Genomic DNA, 25686 nt, shown 5'->3' with positions numbered 1-25686 from the left:
GGCACAGCTCAGCTCGTCGGTATATTCATGCAAACTATATACTCAGCATAAAACCGCATGCAATTATGAGGCGCGATCTGCTTCTGCTGGTGGCGACGCTTCCTTCTAAACGCTTTTACGTACATACGTGTTTATATGAAGCATTTTGTGGACAGTGTTTTTGTGTGTTTATTAAAACTTTATTTAATAGAATAAATAGTTTGATCTTCGGTTTTGTGGTTGAGTTGAGAAAAGGGATCAATGGCGGATCAAGGGCATCAATGCCCCCCAAATTCATCGTTTTTTAAATTAGAGGCCCCATTTATAATTCCGCCCTGGGCCTCCAAGCGGATTTTTCCGCCACTACTTAGGACAATGGCTGCGATCACTATTCGACAACAATCGGCCACATGTAATGGTTGAAACCATTTTTAGATTCTTCTCAAGATGATGGGGAATATCATTCTTTCTTTCTGAGACGGGTATGGAGCCCGGCACTGGAACTACGAAAACACGCTACCCAATCTTCTCTTATCAAACAGTATTGGGTTTATTTTCACATTTGTTTTCTGCTCTCTACTCCCAGTCCTCTTCCAATCTGCACACCAACACCTACTATCAGTTAACAGCTCACAAATAAATTAGTCTCACATTCTTCTGTCCATCGCTACTATTCATCAGTACAAACGCTTTCTATTGCTACAGGGTTCACAATCCTTCGCTCTTTCTCTCTAATCTCATTGGTAATTCCTTGCAACACTTTCTTTTGTAAAATTCATGCACCCGCCACCATATCATATTTACACAGCACGTGTGGGATTCCTGCTCAAGTAAAAATGTACACAGCATCTGGACTGAATTCAAACCAGCTGCATCATGACGTCGAAATGGAATATGGAACAGTTTCCTTGTCACGTACACAGTTTTCTTTTAATTACACCACCATCCATCACTCATGTAAAACGTCCCATCCCTTCATTCTCCGCGTTTCCTATATATACAAAATTGATTAAAACTCTTCAAAACGTTGTAAGTATTGGTGTTATGGGGTGCTTCTTCACGCGACAGGGGTGCAGAAATCGACCGCGTTTTACTTGTCGTTGCTACCATCGCTAGCGTCCATGTTACGGTGCACCGTCTTCAGCACGGCGTGCGTCTTGTGAATCTGCTGCTTCAAGTCTACCTCGAGCTGCTTCTTAACCTTGTTGGACGATTTAATCTTGTCGTAGGCCACCGCCAGACATTGGCGCGTTTTGTTGTACCGACGCACCAGATCCCGATAGTCCACCTCGATTTTGGCACAGTCGTGCTTTACAATCGTTGTTGCTTCGCCCTGTTCCTGTTCGCCACCCTTCGACGACGATTCTCCGTCCTCTAGTTTGACTGAAAAGAGAGAAGAAAATGGAAATTAGTCAATCGATCCCAATGGGACATATCGATTCGATTCCAACGTACCGTCCTGGGCCGGATTCAAGAGCAGATTTGACATCGATTTCGTCAGTTCCAGGGTTTTGAGCAGGGGACGCTGTTGTGGCGAGGTGGCAAACTTAATCTCTCCTCCGTGCACTAGCTCCACGTTCGACAGGCGACCAGGATCACTCTCAATGCCGAGATCGGGTGAGGAGTTCTCCAGTTGCCTTCGTCCAGTCGGTTCATCGTCGGTGCCCGACGTCGACAGGTGCCCACCGGCGTCCTGTGTGCGTGGACTACGCGTGTTCTGTTTCAACCGCACGATCGCTTGCAGCTGCTCGTTTAGCTCGTTCTTTTCCACCTTCAGCTGCTTGACCTCATCCCGCACCAGTCCAAGTTCGCTCTCGAGCTGACGCTTCTCATTGAGCGCCTTGGTACGTTCGACCGCCGCCTTGGACGCTTGGAGCGTTGCATCATCTAGACTCTTCTTCATCGCCAGCACATTACGCTCGCAATCGGCCAGCTGCTTCCGGAGTGTCTCCTCCGCCTGTGCCATCGTCGATATGTCATTGTGCGCATCCTCCAGCCGATAGTGTAGCTCGTCCAGCTCTCGCACCTTCTCCTGGTGGATGTTTTTGGAGATGTAATTTTGTGCCAGCGCTGTGTCAAACGACTGCTGCTTCAGCTGCAACTCGTTGCGGAATGATTCGGTTAAGCTGTGGCGAAGTTCGTCCAGCTGTTGCTGCTCCTTCGCGAGTATTGCGTCGAGTTCACGCTTGTGCCGTTGCTGTAGCTCACCGTACTCGGTGTGCATCGTTTCGAGCTTCATGACCGCAACACGCAAATCTACGGCCGCCTGTTCGCGCTCCTTTCGCAGTTTTTCGATCAGTGTATCGCGCTGCCGGATGTCACTCTCCAGCACGACCAACCGTTCCGCCGCTCGTTCAGCCTTTTCTCTCGACTCTTTCGCCTCTCGTTCCCACTGTTCGGACAGCTGTCGGCTACCGTTCACCTCGGATTGAACGTTCGCCAATCGCATCCGTTCGCGCTGCAGTTCACTGTCCAGATCTACTAGCCGGCTCTGGATGTTGAGTATGGTTCCGTTTTTGTCCTGTAGATCTCTATTGAGCGAAGATACCATATCCTGCAGTTGTTTAATTTCGGCTGTTGAAAACGCTTTACGTTGTTGCGCACTGAAACCACCTGCTCCGGAAATACCGGACAACGCTAATGGCTCATTGTCGGAGGTAGAACTGAGCTCCAGCGCACCGGATGCGGATGTGTTGATTGTGGCAGCTGGGCCAGTAGACGAGTTCTTCTGACTCAGCGCCGTGCTGTCCTCTAGACCGATGCGTGCCTTCGACACACCCCGATCGGGTTCGGACCAAGTTTCCGAGTCGGAGTAAATCTCCCCGACATGTACGGATTTGCGCTCCTTGCTTTCACGACGCCGAGGTCGTTGCTGCTGCTGCTGCTGATGTTCCATCAATTCACCCCGCAGAGCCTTGTTCTCTGCCCGCAACGTCTCAATCATTTGCTTTGTTTGATTCATCCCACCGAACGTGCTGTGGCTGTTAATTGTTTGTCCCTTAACGTTGGTCATTCGGTTTTCTTTGTCGTATTCTTCGGCATCATCGCTACCACTCGGACCGGGCCCTCCAACATCTCCGATCGAATGATCCAAATACCCGGACAGACAGCTAAGTTGCGCTAGACTGTTATTGCCAATCAGCGACAAACCGGTCACCGAGATGGACATGTTAAGGCTGCGCGAAAGGTCCAAACTTCGATCCACCGCATTGCGCATCGCTTTGCGGCTGTCCGTCGACAGTGAACCGATCAGTTCCTTGTTCCTGAGCAACGTGTCGAGAAATCCGGCCAACTCCTCTAAACGATGCGTCAATATGGCACACATCTCCGCATACTCCTTGCGCGATTTTTGCGCCCTTTCGGTCTCTTCCCGCGCCTTGATGAGCTCATCGTTCAGCTGCTTGATGATGGTGTTGCGATCGTTACGATGATCGCCAGTGCCGCACAGCTTGTGTATGAGCGTGTCGTTCTTCTGCTGCAGGAGCTTGGCCCGTTGCACCAACGCATCGTACTCTGTCTGGCTGACCGGCTTACGGTCTTGGTCCACGATTTCGGCCACCACTGGCAAACTACCGCCCACTGTACCGTGCTCGGACGCAAGTGATATGTTCTAAAGGGGAGAGAAACAAAGCAAAGGCGTTTCATTAGAATAAGGGGAGAAATCATAATGTCAACAAACAATCACATATATTATATTATAACACACAAAACCGTGAACTGTTTGATGGTGCAAAAGGGATGATGGGCGGTCGTGTAACGTATGCGAAAGTGGTGTTAAATCATCGTGTGCTGGGTCGATATTTTACAGACCTTTTGATTTCCCCGTTCCGTCACCAAGATATGACAATTTTCATATAAAGAAATATTACTCACAGTGGATGATTTGATTAAGCATGTTTAAAACAATTTTAAACTCCATAATATAAGCAAAACAATTTAAACGAATAGATGCAGGAAGAATAATTAGGAGGACATCTGAACGGGGTGGGGAACCCCGAGTTAAAAAGGTTCCAGAGAGCTCTGTATGGCAAGATGATTTAACGGCGACTTGTACTAATTGTGTTTGGACTAGGTTTTCCACCACGAACGCTTGGCTGCAGTTTGTTGTTTTATGCAAAGTATGTACAAAAAAGGGCATTAAAGTAATGGTGCTGCAGAAATAAATGAAATAAAAATGATAAAATACCTTCCGACTCAGTTCACGACCATTCAATTCTACCGGCTTTACGGTATACCATTTAACCGGCGATAAGGAAGGAAAGAATTAACATAGAATAAAATAAAAAAATATTTTAAGAATCAGATGCAATCATCTTACCGAATTTCGCTTTAACTTTTCCAGCTCCTTATCCTGCTCGGTTATTGTTTTGATAAGCTTCTCAACCATTTTGCACGACTTGGTGCATTCGAGCGTTTTCTCCCTCAGTTTGGCTTCCGTATCATCCAGGACGCACAGCTTCTCGGCCAGCTCGGAACGAACGTCAAAGTTTTGCTGCTTAAGTCGGTCGATCTGTAAACAATTTGAACAACACATACACAAAACATTAAAACATTTTGCCAAGGAAATAAACATACCTCAACCTGACCTTTATTGAACCACAGATAAATTTAGTTATTTCATGAGCAAATTTAGATTTGGAATAGATAAAATTCATTTTGTTGCGAAAAAGCGTCGCGAATCAGAAGCTGGGCGTTACAACGTTGCTCGCCAGTTTTAGCTTTTGCAAACACCACTGTACGGGACTGGTGGGCCAATATTCCTGTTGCTCATGATTGATTTCATTCCAGCAATTTGCTCGGTACTCATCACCCGTGGGCCGTGATTCAACAATAAAATATTGATTCACCCATTCGTTGATAACGCGACGGCACATGAGCTGGGCCATTGGGGAGTTGCTGTATCTTTTGCCCCTTTCGGCACTGTAGCTCTGGAGTTCCTCACAAGGGAAGCAAACGTTTGGCAGATTGTTCTGCTCAATTGCCGTAGTATCGTCGGTTGTGAAAGATTGTGCTACATCAACAGACTTCTCCACCGTAAAACACTCTTGCTGCTGCAGTTGGAAATATTTGAGTGTGGCTTCAGTCATTTCCTTACCGATCATGAGCATCATCGTGCGATCGTTTCGATTTTTTAATAAGCATTCGCTGCCAGTTATTGTATGAAACGATTCCTTAAGCAGAGTAATTCATAGAAAAGAACGGATGCATTCAGAGAAACCCATCCCTTAAACATGTAAATTACCGTCTTTAACACTTCCATCTAGAACTCACCTCAACGTTAGATTGCGGTTTCTCAGATTCTTCGCGCAGTTCCGCATTTTCAAACCGCAACTCACCCAGCTCCACCTCTAGCTGACTTATCTTGGCTGTCTTTTCGTCGATCACGGTTTGCAGCTGTTCCACCTGGCGGCTCAGTTCTTCGTTCCGTTCCTGGCACTGCCGTACCGCGTTGTCCATTTCGAGCAGCTTTAGCTTCTCCTGCACACTCAGCTCACTGTGTTGCTGCACCGTATCGAGGAAGTCTAGCAAGCTCTCACCAACATTATCGCGTATCGAACCTTTGCCGGTCGTGGTGTCGTCACCGTGCGCGTGACCGATCGCCCCATCTTCGAGGCCCGCTCGGCTGGTCGACAGGAGCAGTTCGCGATGCTGGTGCTGCAATTCGCTCGCCATCTTTTCCAGCGACTTTATTTCCAGTTGGTGCATCTCGATCCGGTTGTTCAAATCGTTCACCATCTCCCGGTGTTTCTCCTCCGCCTTCTTGTGGCTTTCCTCCAGCACTTCCATCGCCTTAGCCGCTTGACAGAGCAGGTCATGCTTGTTCTGGAGGTCCTGTCGTAATGATTCTACCTCGACCTGCAAGTTTAATCGTGCGTTAACATCATTGACTACCGTAGGAAATCGTCGTACAGTTTATGACCGCCTTGCCTTGCGCGTGCTAACTGATCCGTGGAAAATTGCCCCATAATTCTGAGGGATGGCTGGATACGTACCTTAAGATCAATGTTCTGCTTCAAATAATTGCCATCGCATGACGTGTTCGTCGTCGTGGATGATGAGCTGGTCACACCCAGTATGGGAGTGTCACTGTCCGTGCAGATGCCTGCCTTCTGCTCGAGGAAGTAAATGCGTAGCTTCAGATTGAAGTTTTCTTTGCGCAGCGTCGAAATTTCCTCCTCATTGTCGCGCAACGATCGCACCTGAACGGGCGAACCGTGACCGGCGAGGGCATTTATCGACGGAGAACGAAATCCCATCGCATCTGTAAACGAAAGATGTACACAAATTATACAATCGCACCGGGAAGGTTCGCATTACTAGGCGCATGGTGTTGCGAAACTCGCTGAAGTACCGGACGAAGTTTCGAATGGACGGTGTATGTGTACAGTTGAGGACGATTTATGCGAATAACCACTGGACATGATGGTTTGTTTTTCTTCTCTTTGCTGATCAGTCGGCGTAACATTTTCATTATCGCTCCAACACAATTTTCGTTTCACTCCTTCCATTTTTGATGCACTTTCAATGGAATCTAAGGAATGTTCTTCGCTAATGTCGATTGTCTTTTCTTTTCCAATACTAATTATCTTAACTGTTTAATCGAGCGAGAATTGCAAGCACTGGACGAGTCGGATTAACTATCGGTACAAGAATAAACCTGCTTTGATCAACCTGTCAGTTACTTCAGTATAGTGTGGCTAGTTTGTTGGGTTTCACAGCCTACTGCGTTAAATTGACATTCCTTGCTAGTTCTAGGAAGTTCCATATTATTTAGGAGTTCAGCTACTCAGTTGTGGATATATTAATATATGTCCTTTTTCTTCACTATTCAATTTGACTGGTTCTGGAAGTCTGAAATCTTCTTGCAATACCCATCCTTGTTGTTGAACTTAAATTCTAAACTCAAGACTCATACTCTCATATACTTACACGAGTTATCCATGGTAGCATCCTGATGTACACCGGGACTTCTGTAAAGAGAAATATGAAAGAGATACAATTAAATCAAGAAAAATCTCGATCTATCGAATCCTTTAATTAATAATGATACGTTTGAAAAATTAGATATAAACAATCTCTTTTCGTTACAACATTTCTTCCCCGTCTATGCTGCTTAAACGCTCTCTCCTACACACCATAACTCACCGAATTGGGGACACAACATGAGATTTACGCGCTAAAGATCACAATTTAAATCAAATCGATTGTTCCTGCCCACAGGTCGCAGTAAATATTGCCTCTCTTTTATGGTCTGATTGATGTGGACCATTCGTCTTGATTGTAACCCGTGGGTGAATGCCGCCGTGTTGATGTGCTGCTGCAACAGCATCATCATCTTTTGCCGGCTATAAATGATTGTTTAGATCGAGTCGAAGCAAAGTACGATCATTCAAGGGAGGAGATGATCAAACGATATTCCTTCTGAAAAGAATTTGGGGAATCGTGCCCCACGGTTGATTGGCCTACACACACACAAACAGTCACACCCACACCCACCCATTCGTACTAGGCCGACTCTCATGACCGACCGACTGGATGACTGGGTGGGTGGTGTTTTAAGTACGAAATTGCATCACTTTATAGCACTTATCATCCGAATGTTTTGTGGTTGCGCTGCTGAGTATAATCATTCTACTCGGGTCTCTCTCGGAGATAGATTAGATAAATGATGATGTCGACCGGAATTGAAATGTGATCTCATGTGTGTGCTTTACGCGTTCTACTCTTGAACCCAAATAAAATGATCTGAACATTTTTTCGCGTCAATTTGCTGCCTCTGCTGCTGACTGGGTCAGGCTGCGCCAAAAAGTACGTTCTAATTGTGCAGTGTTGTCTCGCTTCCGTGTCTGTTCGGCGGGGCCATATTCATTAGGCTGCATCGTGCAAAATACCCACACTCGGTGCATTAAAAAGCAGGTTGATTACGCCCAGGGCGTTGATCTTTTTCAATGTCGCACTGTGAGACTTTTGTCGGCTGCGGTTAGTTTGGCACTAACCATTCGCTCTCGTGGGGGAGGGACACTGGTGTCGCCGGTGAAACGGAAGCAGACCAAAGTTCTTTGGCTTTGCTATTTTCATGCACTGAAGCATCTTTTGCTGAGGATGGTAGAATCGTACATTCATCATTTGAGAATATGATTTCATCAACCGCTGCACACAACGCGGCGTTCAATTGAGTCAATTATTAACCTCTTTTTCAGCGGCTTGTGCATGGTCCAGAGGGTTCAGAATAGCCAAGCATTGGTACGTTCGTAGACCAAAAGACGGTGAGTCTTTGTGTCCTCGCACACTCACTATTTGATTTCAGAGATTCTCGACGTTACAAACCCCAAAATCCCTGAGAATTACCATGTGTTTTTTTTTTAGCAAGATAAGAACGAATATATCCCTTCGTATTTGAGTTCTGTATCGGGTGCTCTGAAATCAATAATTCCTAGTCAAACAGTGCGTGTGTTGTTCGTATTTACATGTGATAAAAATGATGTTGTTTGACGTGATTGCCACATATATTGAAGGTATGTATAGGCATGTAAAACTTGAGAAACATTTCGTAAAACCATTCGGAACGTGACTCACTTCAGTGCGATTTAAGTGACCCCTACTCTTCCATTAGGATTGCGTTAGTGTTAAATTCTGTTTCCGTGACGATCTGGTCTATTAGGGAGGGATTTATTTACCCTAAACACGCTTCTCCCATTAACGATAATAGCAGCGGTTGGGCCTAGTAATAAGTCCAAGGATTTCTCAAAATTCTTCAAAATCTTTTATGTTACTTAACGCTTATCAGTTACGGCTCACTACAGCAGCTTGAGCAACAATGTTTGGGGGTTTTCTCTCCATTCGTCAGTTTGAATTCTCCCTTTACCTCTGAAGTGTATTGCATAAAACCCACTTTGAGGGTGTACCACATGCTCTCCATTAGCCCATTACTCTCGTTCCACATTTGTACCACATGCACACTCGAATGAATTGCCGCCCGGGATGTTGGGAGGATCACTTCGATTTCAACGGCCCCCGGGGCGGAACATTTTTAACTTTTGCGCTACGCACCCACAACGCATCACTCAGTTTTCATTGGACCACTTTTGCTCTTACCCGAATCCGGTGCCGAATGCCGATCGCCGATTCGGCGTAGACGCTGCCGTCCGATTGGGTGTGTATTTGAAGATTCCAGACATGATATTGTTTGCTGCTGTCGCTGCTACACCACTGCGTGTTTTTCCCACCGATCGTCCAAATCCCGTATGTTATTTTTTTTTGTTTGCTTCCCAGCGCGTTCGGAAGCACTCTATTTTTTTGGTTTCTGGTCACTATTCTTTGGCACATAAAAATTGGTTCCTTTCGGATGTGGTTTTCCCCTCCCACGCCCAGCAACACCACTTTATTCAAAAGTGTGTGCCAGATCTGTTGGCCGGTACGGAAAGTGTAAGCATTTGGCGGAAGAACAGAAAACCCCGGGCTCTCGTGGAGCTGCTATTGCTTACACACTAACCCAACCAGATCACCGGAGAGCGATAATGGACTGTCTGCGGATTTGCCTGTGGAGCTTTTCACCTAAACACTCCGACGCACTACAACACTAACCCCCCAATAGGTTATCCCACCGGGGTTTTAACGATCATTTTGGACACCATCCTGGGCGAATGTAACTGGACGGAATAGCTGCGGGATGCTGGTACCGCTGAAACACATCGTTCATTTTTTTAACTTCAACAATTTATGCATTATTTTTTAACACGATCACATACACACACACCGGCACACTTTTCATTTATACAAACGGCATGTTTTCGACAACTAAAAATAGAACACATCGTTAAAATTTAACACCCGCAAAGCCACTAATCAATACCATGCAGGTCGATCCGAATATATCGCGATCGTTGATCTAACGTCAGTTGGTACACTTGTGTGGTGGAGGCGCCTGGTGGTGATAATTATTTGCTTAACGAAGCACGTGGCCTAATGAGATCAGCGGACCAAGTGGTGTTTATTTTTCATTATGATAAATGCTACCCGAAAAATCGATGTAGAGGATGGAAGAGGCAAGTTTCTATAGGTACTCCATGGTCCCCATGCTAGCTGTAGTTGTAGATATACGTTTTGGAATAAAATTGCATAATTAATATAATTATAGGCTAAACACAAATTTAGTCGGAAAATGTTGGGAAAATCAGGAGCATTCATGTATACAAAGCCGATGATTTTTCCCGCAACAACAACATATGACGGTCATCAACTTTTCTCCGGATAGTTTACATTAAAATGATGGCAGATTGAAATGGATTAGTACATTTCCTTCGCCTGTAAGCTGTGGCCCGATTGAGAAGATCGTCTAACACATTTCCTGCGGATCAATTGTCATTAGCGCCGGAAACGATACACAACCGTACCGAATACCGGCAAATATAACCACAACATCGTACAATAAATATGATTGAAGACAGCAAAAATGGTAAAAAAAGAACGAACCCGTGTAAAACAAGTCAAAGAGGTGCCTTGTTTTGCACGTAGCAAAGACGAGGTCTCTCCTCTACGACCAACGTCGCGTTGTTGGCTTTGCTTTCTCAACATCAGCGCCATGGTCATGTTTTGCATTTACTAGTAAGAAATACAGCCGTTCCGTACAAATCAAAACAGAACCAGACGCAAATCAACAAATCAGCTGCCTCGGGCGTTAGTCAACGCTGATCGTACGAGCACGAGCCGTGATGATTTCATCGGATAACACTTTTTCCCGCATATGTGAGCAACAAGCAGAAGCAAACCATATTTCTCCAAGTTATGCAGTGATGAACTCTGTTGATGATGTTGTACCAGAACAAATTCCCAAACCCCCATTACACGGCGGGGAACGGGTCCAGTGTAGAGTCAAGGCCTGCCCGCTCATGAACAATCAGTTCATCCTTCTCGTGAAGTCATTGTTGAAACAATGTCCAAAGACCAATGCGTACTGTGACGTATCGCGGCGTAGTGTCCGGTGCTATTTCGCTCGAAAATAGTGGTAAAAATGAGGCCAAAGGGAAATCCCTTGCTGATGTGCTGCTGGCAGACAGAAACATTTGTTTACACACACACACGGCAGTCGCTTAAAATCGATCAATTAGCTACACCACGAAACATAACCCCCTGCTTTCAACTGTCTGCCATTATGAAACTTTATAAAACAACACAACAACGGCGAATAATGATGTATTTTACAGTTGCATCTTTCAACACACGCGCACCACATCGTGCACACCACGAATTGGTTGGGCAATCAATCCCGCTACCTTTTCCGACCTTCTGATGCTTCCGGTTGAAGCGGGAGGTGAGTGAGAAGTTTCCCCATGCGGACGAAATGGATGATGATGACGAATGGGAGTTTCCTTATGTAAACACTCGCCGCCTCCACTCTCAAAATCCATGCTGTTTTTCACGTTTTCCAAACAGACTATGCTGGGGACACGTTCACGCTAAGACTAAGGCTGATAATCAAATAATATCTCCGACATTAAATAAAGAAGAATTTCTTTTCTTTTTGCTTACTATACTAAATCGAAACCTTCAGACATCCGCCCAGTTGTACACTCCCACGTACCTTTACTTTGTTATGATGTCGGAACTTTGTTGGTACATCTACACCGAACCGCTCCCGTCGTATATACACAGTTTACAGTGTGAGACGTTTATTTTCGGTTGAATGTTTTCTTCGACCCAATGCGTGTACGCGGTTCCCTTGCGATTGCACCTCTGTGTGTTGATTGAACATTGGACCGGGTACCCGACCGAGCACAGCAATGCAATGAAGGTGGTACCGACAGTACAACAGAGTTCGACGACGACAATCCGGACGTGTCTTTACCGTCACCAGTAGCACTACTACTGCCATCCGAAAGGTAGACACACAAGCAAGCAGGCGTGTGTTGTGGTGTACTAAACAAGCAACTCACCATCAGTTTGCCCTTTACTGCAAGTCCTGTGGTGCGTTAGAACTGGGTCACTATTGTACGCTCCACCGTAGGAGGTCTCTCAATCGCTCCGTACTGTGAGTTACCTGTATTAAACAGAACTTTCGGACCACATCGACACAGAGTGTTCCCATTGTCCGCGAATGGTTTCTCCTTGGAAGCCGACTAGAAGGTCCTGCGGCTTCGCAGTAGGTTCGGTGCGGTGGAATTTGTTTACACTATGCGCCAAAGCCATGGTAACCCGCCAGTATGTTTCGTGCTGTTGCGGTTGGCTTCAAAAGGGTATTTTTGTGTTTTCGTCCCTCCAAGTAAACTCCTTAGACTGCGACCGGAGTGGCTAGTGACAGTATTTTTGTAAACGTATTTAGCCTTAAATTCAGAGGATTTGTATCTGTCTCGAACATCACACGAGAGCGGCACGAAGGGCATTAGGGTAAATTGATTTGCGAGCAGCGTACAGCTAATCCATACCAATGTACCATCCTAATCCAGCATCAAAATCACACACACCACCCATATTTGACCTTTGCACGGATGGGACTATTGATCGCGCTTGAGTTATGCAGCTGACCGGAGACTTGTTGTTATGTGGCCTTTGGACGATCGATCGAGTAGTGACGCTGTGAAGGTTATGGGCGGCAATTCAATGGTCCTAAAAATAGAGTAGCTGAATGAGAAAATCAAACCAATGCAGTTCCCGATGTCTGCCAAAAAGGAGAATAATGTCGCGCATTGAATTGGATTACATCCCAACATTGGTTTTCCATTTATTTGATTGAAATTGATTTCACATGAATTGATGTTCTTTATACTGTTGATGTTTTGCGCACAAAGACTTCAATGAGTACAGCAGGATAATGTAAACAAATTGGTGTTTTACATTAATGCATCAACACCAACTATGGAGGAAGTGGAACTTTACCCAAAATCGCAAGACTTCAGCAGTCGCCACCGGTAACAAGAAGCTCGAAACATGTGTCTAGACACTAAGTTACTTTGTCTCGTCAGTGGAACTGAGTTCGGTAGTAAACAAAATGCAATTTATTGAAAATCGTACATTCGCTTTGACCATCCCCAGACATGCACAACAAACAACAAACTACGCCATCCACTGCGTGTTTACAATCATTTGTCCGACAAAGATCGATTGGCGCGCGGAACACGGCGGAGGAATGCCGAAGGGATGCACGAAACACACACACACACATTTGTACTAAAAGATACTTGACTTTTAGTCTACCGAACCCAACAACAGCAAACGGTCACCGCAAACCGCATACCAGCCACACACAATTGCACCTTGCGTCGCGTAAACGAGACGCAACAACGATTGCTTAAACGGGCGGCTGGCGACACGGTGTCGTGAGAACTTTGAAACGGTTAGTTCAAACTATTTCTTCGCTGGCGCAGCCGGATTTAGTAGCTTCTGCAAGAGTTTTTGGCACCATTTATCTTACACGTTTCCTCGGATTTGGTTCGCTGTGTTTTTCCTTTTTATTCTAGACGAAAAAAAGAACATTGCCTTTTGGTAGAGTTGTTTATGGTTCGTTTTGAAAAAAATAAATATTGTACACATTAAAACACTCAATTGAGATCACGCTGAAGGTGATCGCGCGTGTGTGCGAAATGAGCGGCACACTATTGTGGACTAATTAGCATGAAATGTATAATTCAAATTGACTGGAAGGGTGTTAAAATACGTGGGGAAGAGAATAATGTTTTCCGTCAATTTCGTCTCTCAACCCTAATGCCTCCAACACTGTTTTGCATACTAGTTGTCTCCCCTATATGAGACGTGATCGTGGTCGACACAGGTCACATCGAAATTACACAAAAATTAACGTCTCTGGAGCACAAAACAAACGGCCCTGGTGCAGAAGAACGTAGTGACAAACGTGAACGACCACATAGTTCAAAGAGGAACTAAGTCGGCCACGTGGGCGTGGATGATGCGTAGGATGGGTGTGCATTTAACCATGCTTCACCGAACGATCGTACAATATTGGGCATACTACTACCAGGCGAACAATTAGCATTCAATCGGTGATCGGCAATACACCACCAATGTTCCGTAGCTACAGCAACGTGATGTCGTTGTTCCAGTGATTTCGATTCAATTCGCCGTCGCGTCCGGTACTGCGTGTCCCACGTGCTTGCATCGTTCCAATCGAGATGATAGATTACGCAACACGTGTTCCACGCGATCTTTTGCGATCTCGGCCCAAGACACCCGACTGTTTCGTGTGTCGGAATGCCCGCTTTGAGGATGTCTATTCCCAATGGATGCGTTGAGGCATGGTACTTCAAACGACAAAAACGTGTGCTACACGAGACACCGCCTAGGCGAAGATCTTGGCAACTTCAAGAAGACGTCCACATTTACGGAAGGTAATTTCTGACCAACGCGACCAACGAGTTGTCGCGATCGGTGGAGCCACTGTCGCAGGAAGAAGAAGACAACACCGGCACCTAAGCTACGTCGCAATGCTAGGTGAGGTCGTGGACGTTTGGTAAAAAGATACCGCGCCACACGCACCACGAACGGTTACGCACGGTGCGGATAATATGGATGGATGGATGGACGAAATACTCTACACACCGCACAGGAGAAGTTGTGATTTAAATTTAGACACATCTCGCACACAGCACATCGCATCCGCGGGACACAGAACACACCGTGGCCCATAGAAACGTAGGGCGGAGTCGTTTCGTGTGTACCAAAAAGCCGTAAAAACGCGGTGTTGGAAAAATGCAATAAACAGCTCATTCAGCGGATAGCTTTAGAGAGATTTTTTAGATTCCGCCAACGTCATCGGGAAGCGGAATCTGACGAGATTAGATTGGGATACACTAATACGCTATTATCGGCTGGTAGGCAACAAATCCCACTAAATTCCAGTGATGCGCATTTGCAGGAGAGATGGTCGATGAGATGAGGTTTTACTTTTACGTATTCGTCTTAGAGCCTGTTGCCAGATTCGATGGGGGAATACGAAACTTCGAGAGTTAGACCAACCGATCGACGATGCAACAAACATTGTGGAGGGCAAAGAGATGTTAAGTGCATCGTACAAATTTATGGTATGGGATGGTAAGCGAGACACTTACGTTAAAATTTGATTTAAGCGGACAGTTGTCCGAATTCTTGGAGATCCGGGTTCTAAACATAGTGTTCCCAAAACAATCCCCGTTTTTCCTTGAGGGGAGAAGCATTTAACTCGTAGTTTGGAATATTAGGTGTAATATATTCTTCCCGAAGCCTTGATAACATTTCGGGCTTTTGTTTTGAAACCGTGCATACTATAAATATACCCAGTGAGGGATGATCTCTCCATGCGCTTATACGTTAATGTTTACAGTAAATTTTATGGACCGTTTCGCTGGTGGCAATATTACCGCAGCTGTGCGATGGTTAACGATCGGAACCCGCGACATCGCGTGGGTGAGACTTCTCTTATTATGAAATTCATTCTTTTCCCGAGGGTATTTCGTTAGAGACAATTTGATCGAAATTCTTTCCGACTCGCCAAGAGTGGTTAGAATGAATCTAACCAAAAGTGATCTTTACTACCAACAACGCCATGTATCTGCTACCGTCTCCATCCAACGTATTTTGCTTATAATTTATAGTTTGTTTTGATTGGCATCGAAACGGGCAAGATGCACCCAGAAAGGAAGCATATGTATCCGTCCGTTACCACCCGATGTGCTCCTCCCACATCGTCTTTGATCGTGCAGCACAACACGGCACGTCTGTTACAATAGATCACCGCCCTTGCGGATGGCGTTATGATGGCAACATCAAGAGAGCAGAGGAAACCAAGCACGGCCGCCGTGTGGACGAGAACACGTACACCGACAATATGATGGGCCACCCCTCATCGGGCAGGAGGACGGAAGGGTACTGTTATTTTTAAAAATTTTTCAAAAAAAAAAGCTTCCCCACACTGTCGATCAAACACACATCCTTTTCCGCCGTCGAGAGATGTGTTTCGTTTTCGTTTCGGGTTCGAGGTTTCAAGCGAAATATGCGGGTTTTTGAACTCGTTGAGGCCGTTCGTAATCCAACCGTTGTGCGCGAGGAAAATTTGGAGATCCAACGCTCAATGTATCGCTTCATTCTATTTCTTGTCCGCTTCTGGAAACTGTGGCCGTTCTTTCGGCGGTTTCTTAGTGTCCCTCACTAGGCTGTCATTGGATATGCATTTTCCTGTCACCAGTGAATGAAGATGCGATGGGAAATGGAAATGGGACCGCACACGTAACACACCACCGTGCTGCAGGCAAGCAAAGGAGAATGATCGTTAGATGATCTTAGGGGGGCCGTACTGGGCGGCAGCAATACATCCCCGTCACAGCCCCCCCGAATGAATGGTGTGTGTTGTGGAGCTCTCGGCTCTCGTCTTGAAGGTTCTAATTAAAACACGGTAAATTAATTGCCACGATTCAGTGCTTCGCGTGCCGTACGAAACCCGATGCACCGCACAAAGAGTCCAGAACTCCCTCGGGACAGTAGAAGGAAGATAGAAAGTTGGAAGACGTATTAAGCATTTATATTAAGCAAAGCTGTGAACAAATCTTGTCCATTAATCAACTTTATAGAAGTTTTTCTCCAATAGACCAAAGTTTTAGTTAAGCTCAAATTTTGTACAAACAACTTTGTCTGTTCATCAAATATCTTTATAAATCCGAGTTGTCAGAATGGTTTTTATTTCCATTGCCAAAATCCATTTTACAACTCCTGATGTGCAAATATCTGCTCATCAAAATCCAAAAATAGAAAACGTTCCAAAACGCCCAGCATCTCCACACGCTGAGGGTCATCGCTTTATGGTCGCACCCGGTCCCCCAAAAATCCATCCACCTCATTCGCTCCACAAACACAAAACTGCTCCACATTTGCCAACAAAAGGAAGGAAAACCTTGACCGACCAGAACGATACTCCCTGCTGCAAAGCGTGCCTTCATCTCCTGCGCCATTCAGGCACGTTTTGTTCGTCCTATTCTTGTGAGCCGCAATCGCTTGCTCGACGGTGCATTTCCCGTTGCCGTTTCGGGCACGCACGACCGATTTGGGATTAGAAGCAACCATTTTCATCGGCATTGCTGCAGCAGCAACAGCAGAGGGTTCGGGGTAGACCGATGCTGAGGTAGAGGAAGACAGGCGAACAAACTGTTCCACACACCAGCCGCGCACACTGATGACTCATCAATAAACACCAACAGCGCTGTGATACCAATGCGATTTTGTTGTGCCAGACGGTTTTAGAAATTGTCTTGCCTGCATTAACTGCACTGATCCGATCTCTGATCGTGGACATAGCAAACAGCAGCACCATCACCACATCACATTGGTGCACGCGCGCACCGTTTTCACTTTTATCGATGCACTTTTCTAACACCCAAAGATAAGAAGAGCAATGCGAACGGAAAACCACGGCACACACCACTGGCACAGTTGATCTGTTAATTGCCTCTGCTTGATCTTTATCTCGGGCAAAATGCAAATTACGGCGCATTTGGGCGAATAAACCACTGCAGTATTACCCGCCGTCTGGTGATGTCTAATGGATTTGCAGCTTAAGATAAGTGGACTTATCTATTGGGTGACCAAGGGGTACTCGTTCGAATCAGCACAATTGAAAGAATATTTATCTATTTATTTGTTCACGTTCTGTTTGTATGGCATCGTCCCGTCAGCAGAAAGATATTTGCACTGCACATTCATCCTGCAAATACCCACGAAGTTAAACCACCAACCAATGTGCCCGGTTTTGTTTACAATGCCATTTCCACCGAGCTCGGCAGCGTCACATTGTCATGTTGGTGGGTTTTATTTTATTAATCAACATTGAACTTCTTTGTTTAATGTTTTAACATATTTAGCACATAACAAACTAAGAAGTCGCACTAAACTATCACTTAGAATCGTTTTAAGCTCGGAGCACGTTTGGGGTTCTTTGACGTCGTAAATAATATAGACCTTTTTTAATTAGTTTCGCGTGTGTACTGTCACCAGGCCGTGGGCCTTCGGAAAAGGTAAAACGGCCACAGCGTGGCGCCCCAGTTGTGGGGTGGGCCGGGAAGCCGATACCATCAAGTGCGCATGGTCGGTGTATGCTGTGCTGAGAGTAGAATATCATCCGAAAGGGCGAGAGCAATACGGTGCACGACCCAGCATCCTTCTTTCACCATTTCAACATACTCTTCCGCTCATCAGCAGTTTGCTACTAATTCCATCACTAACACACATAAACACGCTAGCGCAATTGGATAAGCATGGTTTCAGGAGGAAGATTTTGTCTGTGTTGCGTTGGGTTTTAGAGAAAGTAATGCTACTCTTTCTTTATTAACATATTTTTGATAACGTTACATTTTTTGCTGTCTTTGTTTTGTTTCTGGCTTCTGGTAACAATAAACACATTTATATTTATTCGACAGAAATGTTAATGGAAAAAACTGAACATGATTTAAAAACACCATCCGACACACACAGTCACGCATTGGTAGAAGCATGGAACATATTTCTCTCACGGAAAGGGTAGCAGAAGCAGCGAAAGACCGCACAAACAGAGGAAGTTATCTAATTTCACAATCATACACCACATCATCACCACCAGAACGGACCACCACCGCAAAACCACCGCGTTTTCATACGTTTCCGCCTGATTGGACACAACAATGAATGCTATTGTCGTTCATTGCTGCTTAAACAAATTAACCCGACAAAATACCATTAATATCAATCTGCCGCCGAAGAAAACTCAGCAAACGAACAAAACTATCCTGCACTAAATGTACGCCACACAATATCATAAATGCAACCGAAATACACTTTAAAACTGTGCCCGAGCAATGGCAAATATTGAATCGAATGTGCGAAAGCGTGCGCGTGGGTAAAAAGCGTAATATCTTCAACGGGACCGCGGCGTGTTCCGCTCCGCGATCTGTACTTCCGAGATTTCACGTGAATACTAAAAAGCGGCGACCGATGCACGAGGCAGAGTGGCCCACAGCAGCAGCATCGTCGTCGTGACAGGGCCTGGTGTCTTTTGCGTGTGTTGGAATGACCGGGATAGATAAACGTTTGCGCGCGTACAAGAAGGCAACCGACGACGCTCCCTAAAATAACGTGAAACACTACCACTACCACGTGGCAAACGTTCCTGTGTGTAACGGACATACACGCTGTATGTATGGCCCGCTCATGTTCTACGCATTGTACGATGGAAAACGCAGCTCACAGCATTAATGCGGTGCGAAGATGTGCTGGCCGTTCACAGGAGGCCGAACCCGTAACATAAAAGGGTGCTCTCTCAGCGTACACAGGGAGAGTGTCGTTTTCGGGCCATGGCACATTGAACACACTCTGTGCGTGCAATGACGCGGTTCAAATGCAACAGATGTGATCGAGCGTGCAAAGGGAGAGCAAGGGACGAGGGCACACACATACCAATGCAGCAGCGCTGTTCAAAACACATCGCCACGGGTAGTGGACTACTGTGATGGAGAAATTGAAATCTGTTGTTCCTGGTGATATGCTGCACCGAGAGCCACCAAACATATGGGCTGGTTGGATGCGATGTGACCCGATAGCATATCGAAGCGCACGTGGTAATCGGAAGCGCCTTATGCCGGCTGCATTCGTGTGAGGCATATGATAGCAATACACACCCAAAACCGCTGAAGATGGCAAGCAAAATCGTTAAGAGGTCGAAAAAAAGGATCATCCTGAGCGTTGTGGCCCATTTCCAGGTAGTTCGCAGGAAACAGGAAATTCTTCTCCTTCGTATTTCAAATGTGTTTCCTTTGCACAACAGATGTTTCCTATTTCTACGTTTTTCTTTTTAGTCTTTTTCAGTTTTTCTACTTTTTCAACATGTGGCTGGCAAGCGTATAGCTAAAAAACAAAGAAGATTTTTTTGTTAATTCTTTGCAAGAACACGAAATGCATTTAGTTAGAAATTTTATAAGGAATTCAAGACATAAAACAGAAAAATAGAGTAAGAAAACCGATCAATTCAAAGCAGACGTTCCATTTTTCCAAATCAATTTCACAGCCTACTATGTAAGAAGGAGCTGAACAGTGTAAAAGCACATAAGCAATAGGCAGTACGCTTTCAACATTGTAGACAAAGAAGAGAGATGAATAGCCTGAAAGTGAAGTGTGTCTATTGTGGATTGCTCTTTGATTGCCAGCGTGGGGACACAACACAGTTACTGGCGCACCTGCAGAACGAACATTCGGAGACGGTCGGTTACGAAACAACGCAATCTTCTACTACAAAAGCAATGAATGCGAATGACACGCAAATCTGTGGCAAGAAGGAGGAAGCGAATTTTAACCATTCATCTTCCAGTGAAGATGAAATTTCCGAAACGGAAGTGTTACTTCAGAGAGTGCGACTTGGATCTCGGGCAAGTGATCCTCACAATAGTTCCATTGGTACCAGCAGTAGTACGGACGAAACTGAACACGTTCCATCGAACCGTGAGCGACGACCTAGGCCACAAGCATCAATCGAATCGCAACGATCGGTTCTCTATCAAACGTCACTCAGCAGTTGGCGCCCCGGGGGACAACCCGTCTGCTGTCCGGATTGTGGTGCCCATCAGATACCGATCGTTAGATCTCACTCGAATAGTGTCACCTGGTCGTCAACGGTTGCTTCCTGTTTCCTGTTTTGTTGGCCACTGTGCTGTTTGTCGTGGTTTTTGTCGGAACCCACCAGTGAGTATCTGCACTGTGCAAGATGCGATCAGCTGTTGGCCAAGCACGACATTAAATCCGAACGTGTCTCTCCAAACTATGAAATGCTAGACCGCTTGGAATAGCTATTGTAATTCCGATTACGTATTGACTACTCATAACCGTTGGCATATCGCCTTCTGTAGAGGGAGCACATATGGTATGAAATAAAGTGGACATTCCCGCATATGTTTACTTACGTATGGTCGGCGAAGCTGGTTAAACATTCCCGCACCTGGCTGAGCTGACTTTCATCAAGCGAGGTGCTAAGTTTCGGTACACTGGAGCTCATCCTCTGTGTCAGGGATCAACCGTGAACGAACTGCGAAAACTCGGCCGCGACGTTACCACCGGATCGGAGATGCTACCGATTCTGTGCGCGAAGAGGTTCACCTCAACACTGGTTGACAACGATACGAAAATAACACTACCCTTTAACCGAACACTACTTACAAACGAACTGCACTAGATTTGGGTTTCAATACGTTCAACAAAACTTGGCACAAAAATGAAATTTCATTTACACAATACACAAATTACAGCAACAATGCGCTGGCAGGCATAATGGCGGGTTTTGCCGTTGTTTTTCAAAAAAGCGGCATCTGTTTGACATTCGCGCTTTGTTGTGTTGTGGCTAGCATACTGGGCGTACGAGATATACAGCGTTGGTCATATTTTGAACTTAATTTACGCAGTTTTTAGGTTTCTACGTAGAAATGTATTTTGTGTAATTTATCCACTATGCCTTCTTTATTTAATTCATTTAGATTATTTAGCACAATTTTCCGATGGACACGTTTTGTAAAGCGGCTCTGAAGACAAATTTCAAAGAGACTTTCAAACATCTTTTTTAAATGAAACACATTGCTTTTCGATCAAAATAGGGCTACCCATTGGGGAAGCGTAATCATCAGTACGTTACACAGAGAAAATATGCTGAAATAAGAATAAATATGCTGTGCATGTGTACCCTCAGCACTGATTCATTTCCCTTTTTCCGCTAGATCAATTTTCCCCATCACAGAGTATCTACACACCTTGGCAGAAGATGTCATTTGGCCATTGTTGTGACAGTTCGTGTTTGTCTCCCAAGCGCTAGAAAAGCTGCTGTGTTTTCCCCTGGAAGCCGTTTGTTTATTGCAAACGCAACTTGGGAAAGAAAATGCATCCAGAAATCGGCCAAACCTACGAATTATCAACCCACACGTGTCGATTATGTTTGGGAAGCAAGGAAGAACTCGAACCGCTCCATGCTGCCCTGACGGAAAACGAGATGGCCAACGTCATCGGTGGCCTATTCAAGATAGATGTGAGTAGGATTGGTATGTGGAGCGGAATTTTACGCAACAATAAACGGTTTCTTTGTTTTTAGCTGGAAGAAAATTGGCCTTTCCACAGCGCCTGCATAAAATGCATCAAGGAGGTTCGCGTGATTGAAAGCATTCGTTCCGAAATCTATGAAAAGAATCGGATATTCGATGTGCTTTGGACGTACGTCAAACAGATGCATGGCAGAATAGTTACTATTGTTTTAACATGGATTTCCTTCTGTTGCAGCCAGTACAAGCGTATCCATTTAGAAGCCGATTCGATTAACAAGGGCAAAAATTCTGCTTCGAAGGACAACGTAAATAACCTACCCGCCGAATATGTCATTGAAGAACTGGTGGTGGAGAAGCCGGAGGTGGACATGCTGCAGCCGGATATGTTGCTAAAGGAGGCAAACACTCAGCCGGACATAATTATTAAACTGGAAGAACATGACGAGGAGGAACTTATGTGCGAAGAGTTGACGCTTAACGAAAGTGATCTGGACATCGATGAGATTATTGAAGAGGAAAAGGATGAAATGAACGATACGAATGATGGCAGCATGATTGAAGCACTTATGGCGGAACAGGATGACACCCTGCAAGATGTGGCCGAAAGCGAGTCAGAACATCGCAACGACAATTTGTACGAAGTTGTTAACGATGAAGAAGGTTCACTTGATGGTGAAAGTTATTTTGATGGAACGAACATGCGCTGCTTTATTTGCATGGAGTCACCAGATTCGGAGAACACGCTGGAGGAACATTTGAACGTTGCTCACCAGGATTTGTTGCCATACCATTGCAACAAATGTCTGCTGCAGTTTAATTCCTTGCACGATGTAAATCAGCATCTCATCACGCACGTGTTTCCATTCGTTTGTTTATACTGTCCAATGAAGTACTGTAATGAGGAGTTACTGAGCAAGCACAACAAGGTGTGTTGCTCGTACCGCTGCGCCTTATGTCCGGCTGAATTCGCTCTCAAGACACATCTGAACGCACACAAGCGGCAACATACGGCAGAGCGACGGAATAAGCATAAGTGCAGTGATTGTGGACGTACATTTCCACAAGCGATCAAATTACGACGCCATACTCAATTGGGCTGTACCGCAGCCAAGGATGTGCAAATGCGCAAAAACGTACGCAAACGTACGCTGGAACCCAAGGCTTCTTCTGGTGCAACGAAACGCTCTACGAGCCAAATGGCTTTAAATCTACTCATGTGTCAGGTGTGCAACAGGAAGTTTGACAACAACTCCTTTCTGGCGCGTCATATCGAGCGTGATCATTCAGAATTTCGGCTTACCCTCTTTCCGTGCAACATTTGTTCGAAAAAGTTTACCTCGTTCGAAAAAAGCCTACGCCACCAGGCGTACCATCGCCGTGCGACGGTAAAACCGATCGAAACGAAAAAGACGAAAGAATCGGATACGGTGTGTAAGATTTGCAACAAAATGTTCCGCGTCGACCATCAGCTGTTGCGTCATCTCACCGAAGATCATTCCCTTACACTCGAACTGTTTGAGTGCGATCAGTGTACACGTAAGTTTTCGACCGAATTCAAGCTGCGCAAGCATCAGTACAACAGCCACCGGGAGAATAAACCGCTGTTCGTGTGCTCACACTGTGGGCAGAAGTTTGAAAAGAAGCTTACACTCAAGGACCATGAAACGAAGCACCTGGGGATGCCGGCGTACAAATGTGATGTGTGCGATAAGACGTTCATTCACAAGCATAGCCTCGATCGTCACGCGCTGGTCCACAGTGACGAAAAGCATTTTGCATGTGATTTCTGCGGCAAGACATTCAAACGCAACACGACGTTGGTGGTCCATCGACGAATACACACTGGGGAAAAGCCGTATCAGTGTGAACCGTGCGGTTTGCGGTTCATCGATTCCAGCACACTGATAAAACATCGCCAACGGGCACACATGAAAGTGGAATGACAAACTGACGATGGTTTAAAAGAAATAGACCGGTCTGCAAAGAGTTTGAAGTCGTTTTATTTGTTTACGAGTTGAAAATGAACTACCAAGCAGTAAACGTTTCAATCAGACGGATTTCAATGTACGAATTCTTCCTGGACTACGGTTTGTACAAGTGTTTGAAATATTTTAAGTTTGTGAATGTACATTGATCTCCTTCTATTTAGTTTTTAATTGATTCTGGTACGTACTAAAATTGAACCCATCGCCCCTCTATCAAAATAATGATTTATTTGCTCATAAATTTATAGATGTAATACATCCAGAATGCGAGAATAAACACGGATATGTTAAAAGTTAAGCTAGACCATTAGAGAGAACTCTGAACTAATGGGAACTGAGAACTACTGATCTGATCTTCGATTACGATATAAATCAGCACGTTACAAAGAACTCTTTTGGGATTTAGACCTCGGTTCACTTGGCTCCAGTTCCAAGTTCATTCAAATGCTGACATAGGTTTGAAGACAACGACATCATTCACCTTTATTGCTAATGAAATTTGTCCAGAAATTTGATTTACATTATATTAGTCTCATTAGAATTTGTCTCAGAACTTACTATATCAAGAAGGCTATGTCTAAAACTGATTTATCATTAATTCAGCTATGTTCGTGAGGAAAATTATCCGAATTTCCTTGGCCTGGTAAGCATCAAAAGACGAACGAGAAGTCTTTGAGCAGTTCTAACAGACGAATGTGATTAGAATGACACCGAACTACCCAGATCACGGAAAGAGGACCAGATCCAAATTAAGATGAAGTGATGGTCCGTTCTCTGCAAGGACTTTCTTTAACAGGTTAGGTTTTAAAATTACTTTAGCGTCTTTTCCATCTCAACTTATAGTCCAGTTATGCCTCAACACATTTCTTAAACCCGTACTTACATAACTGTTACTCAAATAATGTATGAATTTTCGCAAATATTAAACGTAACCAGACATAGAATAACAAACATTCACACCGTTCCTTCGCCGACAGGTGTTGCTTCAATAAATGAAACGTTATAACCGAATCAACTGCGAGACCTTAACTACCTCTGTCGCTAGCATTTTCCCCGTGCTGAATTTCGCATTTCCATTTCCGGCCACACACAGAAGAAACATAATTTATACCCACATATCCACACTACCGGCCACCGGTAGAATCCCTGAGGTGGAATTTTTACACAACGACCGAAAACGAGCGCTCGATTGTAGCGAAACGGTAACGGTACCATTCCATACACATACTACACGTGCAGGCATATTTATGCGCCCGAGACCCGCCATGTGTAATACCTTCCGGCGATACACCATCATATCGGTTGCACGACATAATAAATATTGTTGCTGAATATATTGAACAGCATTTGATCATGTATGTACATTTTGATGAGGTTGTATGGAATGGAGATTTGCCTTCCGGCGGTCGGGTAGCATTGTGCCTGGCGTTGGATAGAAGATCGCCTTTTTTATGCTCTTCTGCACCAAATCAACTACAGCCTTCAAGAGCCTCCAATTACAACGGATTGTTAGCCAATTTTTCTACGCGTGCTAAGCGACATAAAATGTTCCCGCTTTGGAGACATATTATCGTTTCTGGAATGAATTATTTGCCTCCGAAGCGGTGTATTTCACAAGGTTTCTGGAAGGATTTTATTAATTTCTTCTAATGTAAGCTGTTTGACCACAGACTCAAACTGAAACCCTCTTGCCCAAGCCC

The 25686-nt window shown here is 45.0% G+C and overlaps 2 protein-coding genes across 4 annotated transcripts; one reads left to right on the top strand and one right to left on the bottom strand.

The window, feature by feature from the left end:
* Positions 1-512: 512 nt before the first annotated feature.
* LOC128309659 (centrosomin) lies at positions 513-21139 on the bottom strand. 3 transcript variants are annotated; one of them, XM_053046097.1, is made up of 7 exons: positions 20880-21139; positions 6910-6950; positions 5973-6241; positions 5251-5835; positions 4298-4489; positions 1435-3589; positions 513-1362 (listed from the first exon to the last, which is right to left on the bottom strand). In XM_053046097.1, exons 1-7 carry the CDS (start codon positions 20969-20971, stop codon positions 1070-1072), a joined length of 3627 nt encoding a protein of 1208 aa, XP_052902057.1. In that variant the 5' UTR covers positions 20972-21139; the 3' UTR covers positions 513-1069. The 3 variants fall into 3 exon arrangements, with proteins under 3 accessions (XP_052902057.1, XP_052902058.1, XP_052902059.1); XM_053046098.1 differs by having other exon boundaries at positions 6910-6947; XM_053046099.1 differs by lacking the exon at positions 20880-21139 and adding an exon at positions 9076-9257.
* Positions 21140-21779: 640 nt separating this feature from the next.
* LOC128309663 (zinc finger protein 883-like) lies at positions 21780-24368 on the top strand. The gene is made up of 3 exons (XM_053046103.1): positions 21780-21988; positions 22052-22170; positions 22237-24368. Exons 1-3 carry the CDS (start codon positions 21842-21844, stop codon positions 23942-23944), a joined length of 1974 nt encoding a protein of 657 aa, XP_052902063.1. The 5' UTR covers positions 21780-21841; the 3' UTR covers positions 23945-24368.
* The last annotated feature ends 1318 nt before the right edge of the window (positions 24369-25686 follow it).

The sequence above is a fragment of the Anopheles moucheti genome, chromosome 2, assembly GCF_943734755.1.
Source record: "Anopheles moucheti chromosome 2, idAnoMoucSN_F20_07, whole genome shotgun sequence".
NCBI lineage: Eukaryota > Metazoa > Arthropoda > Insecta > Diptera > Culicidae > Anopheles > Anopheles moucheti.
The sequence above is the reverse complement of the archived record's forward strand: the minus strand, read 5'-3'. Positions and strand labels throughout refer to the sequence as shown.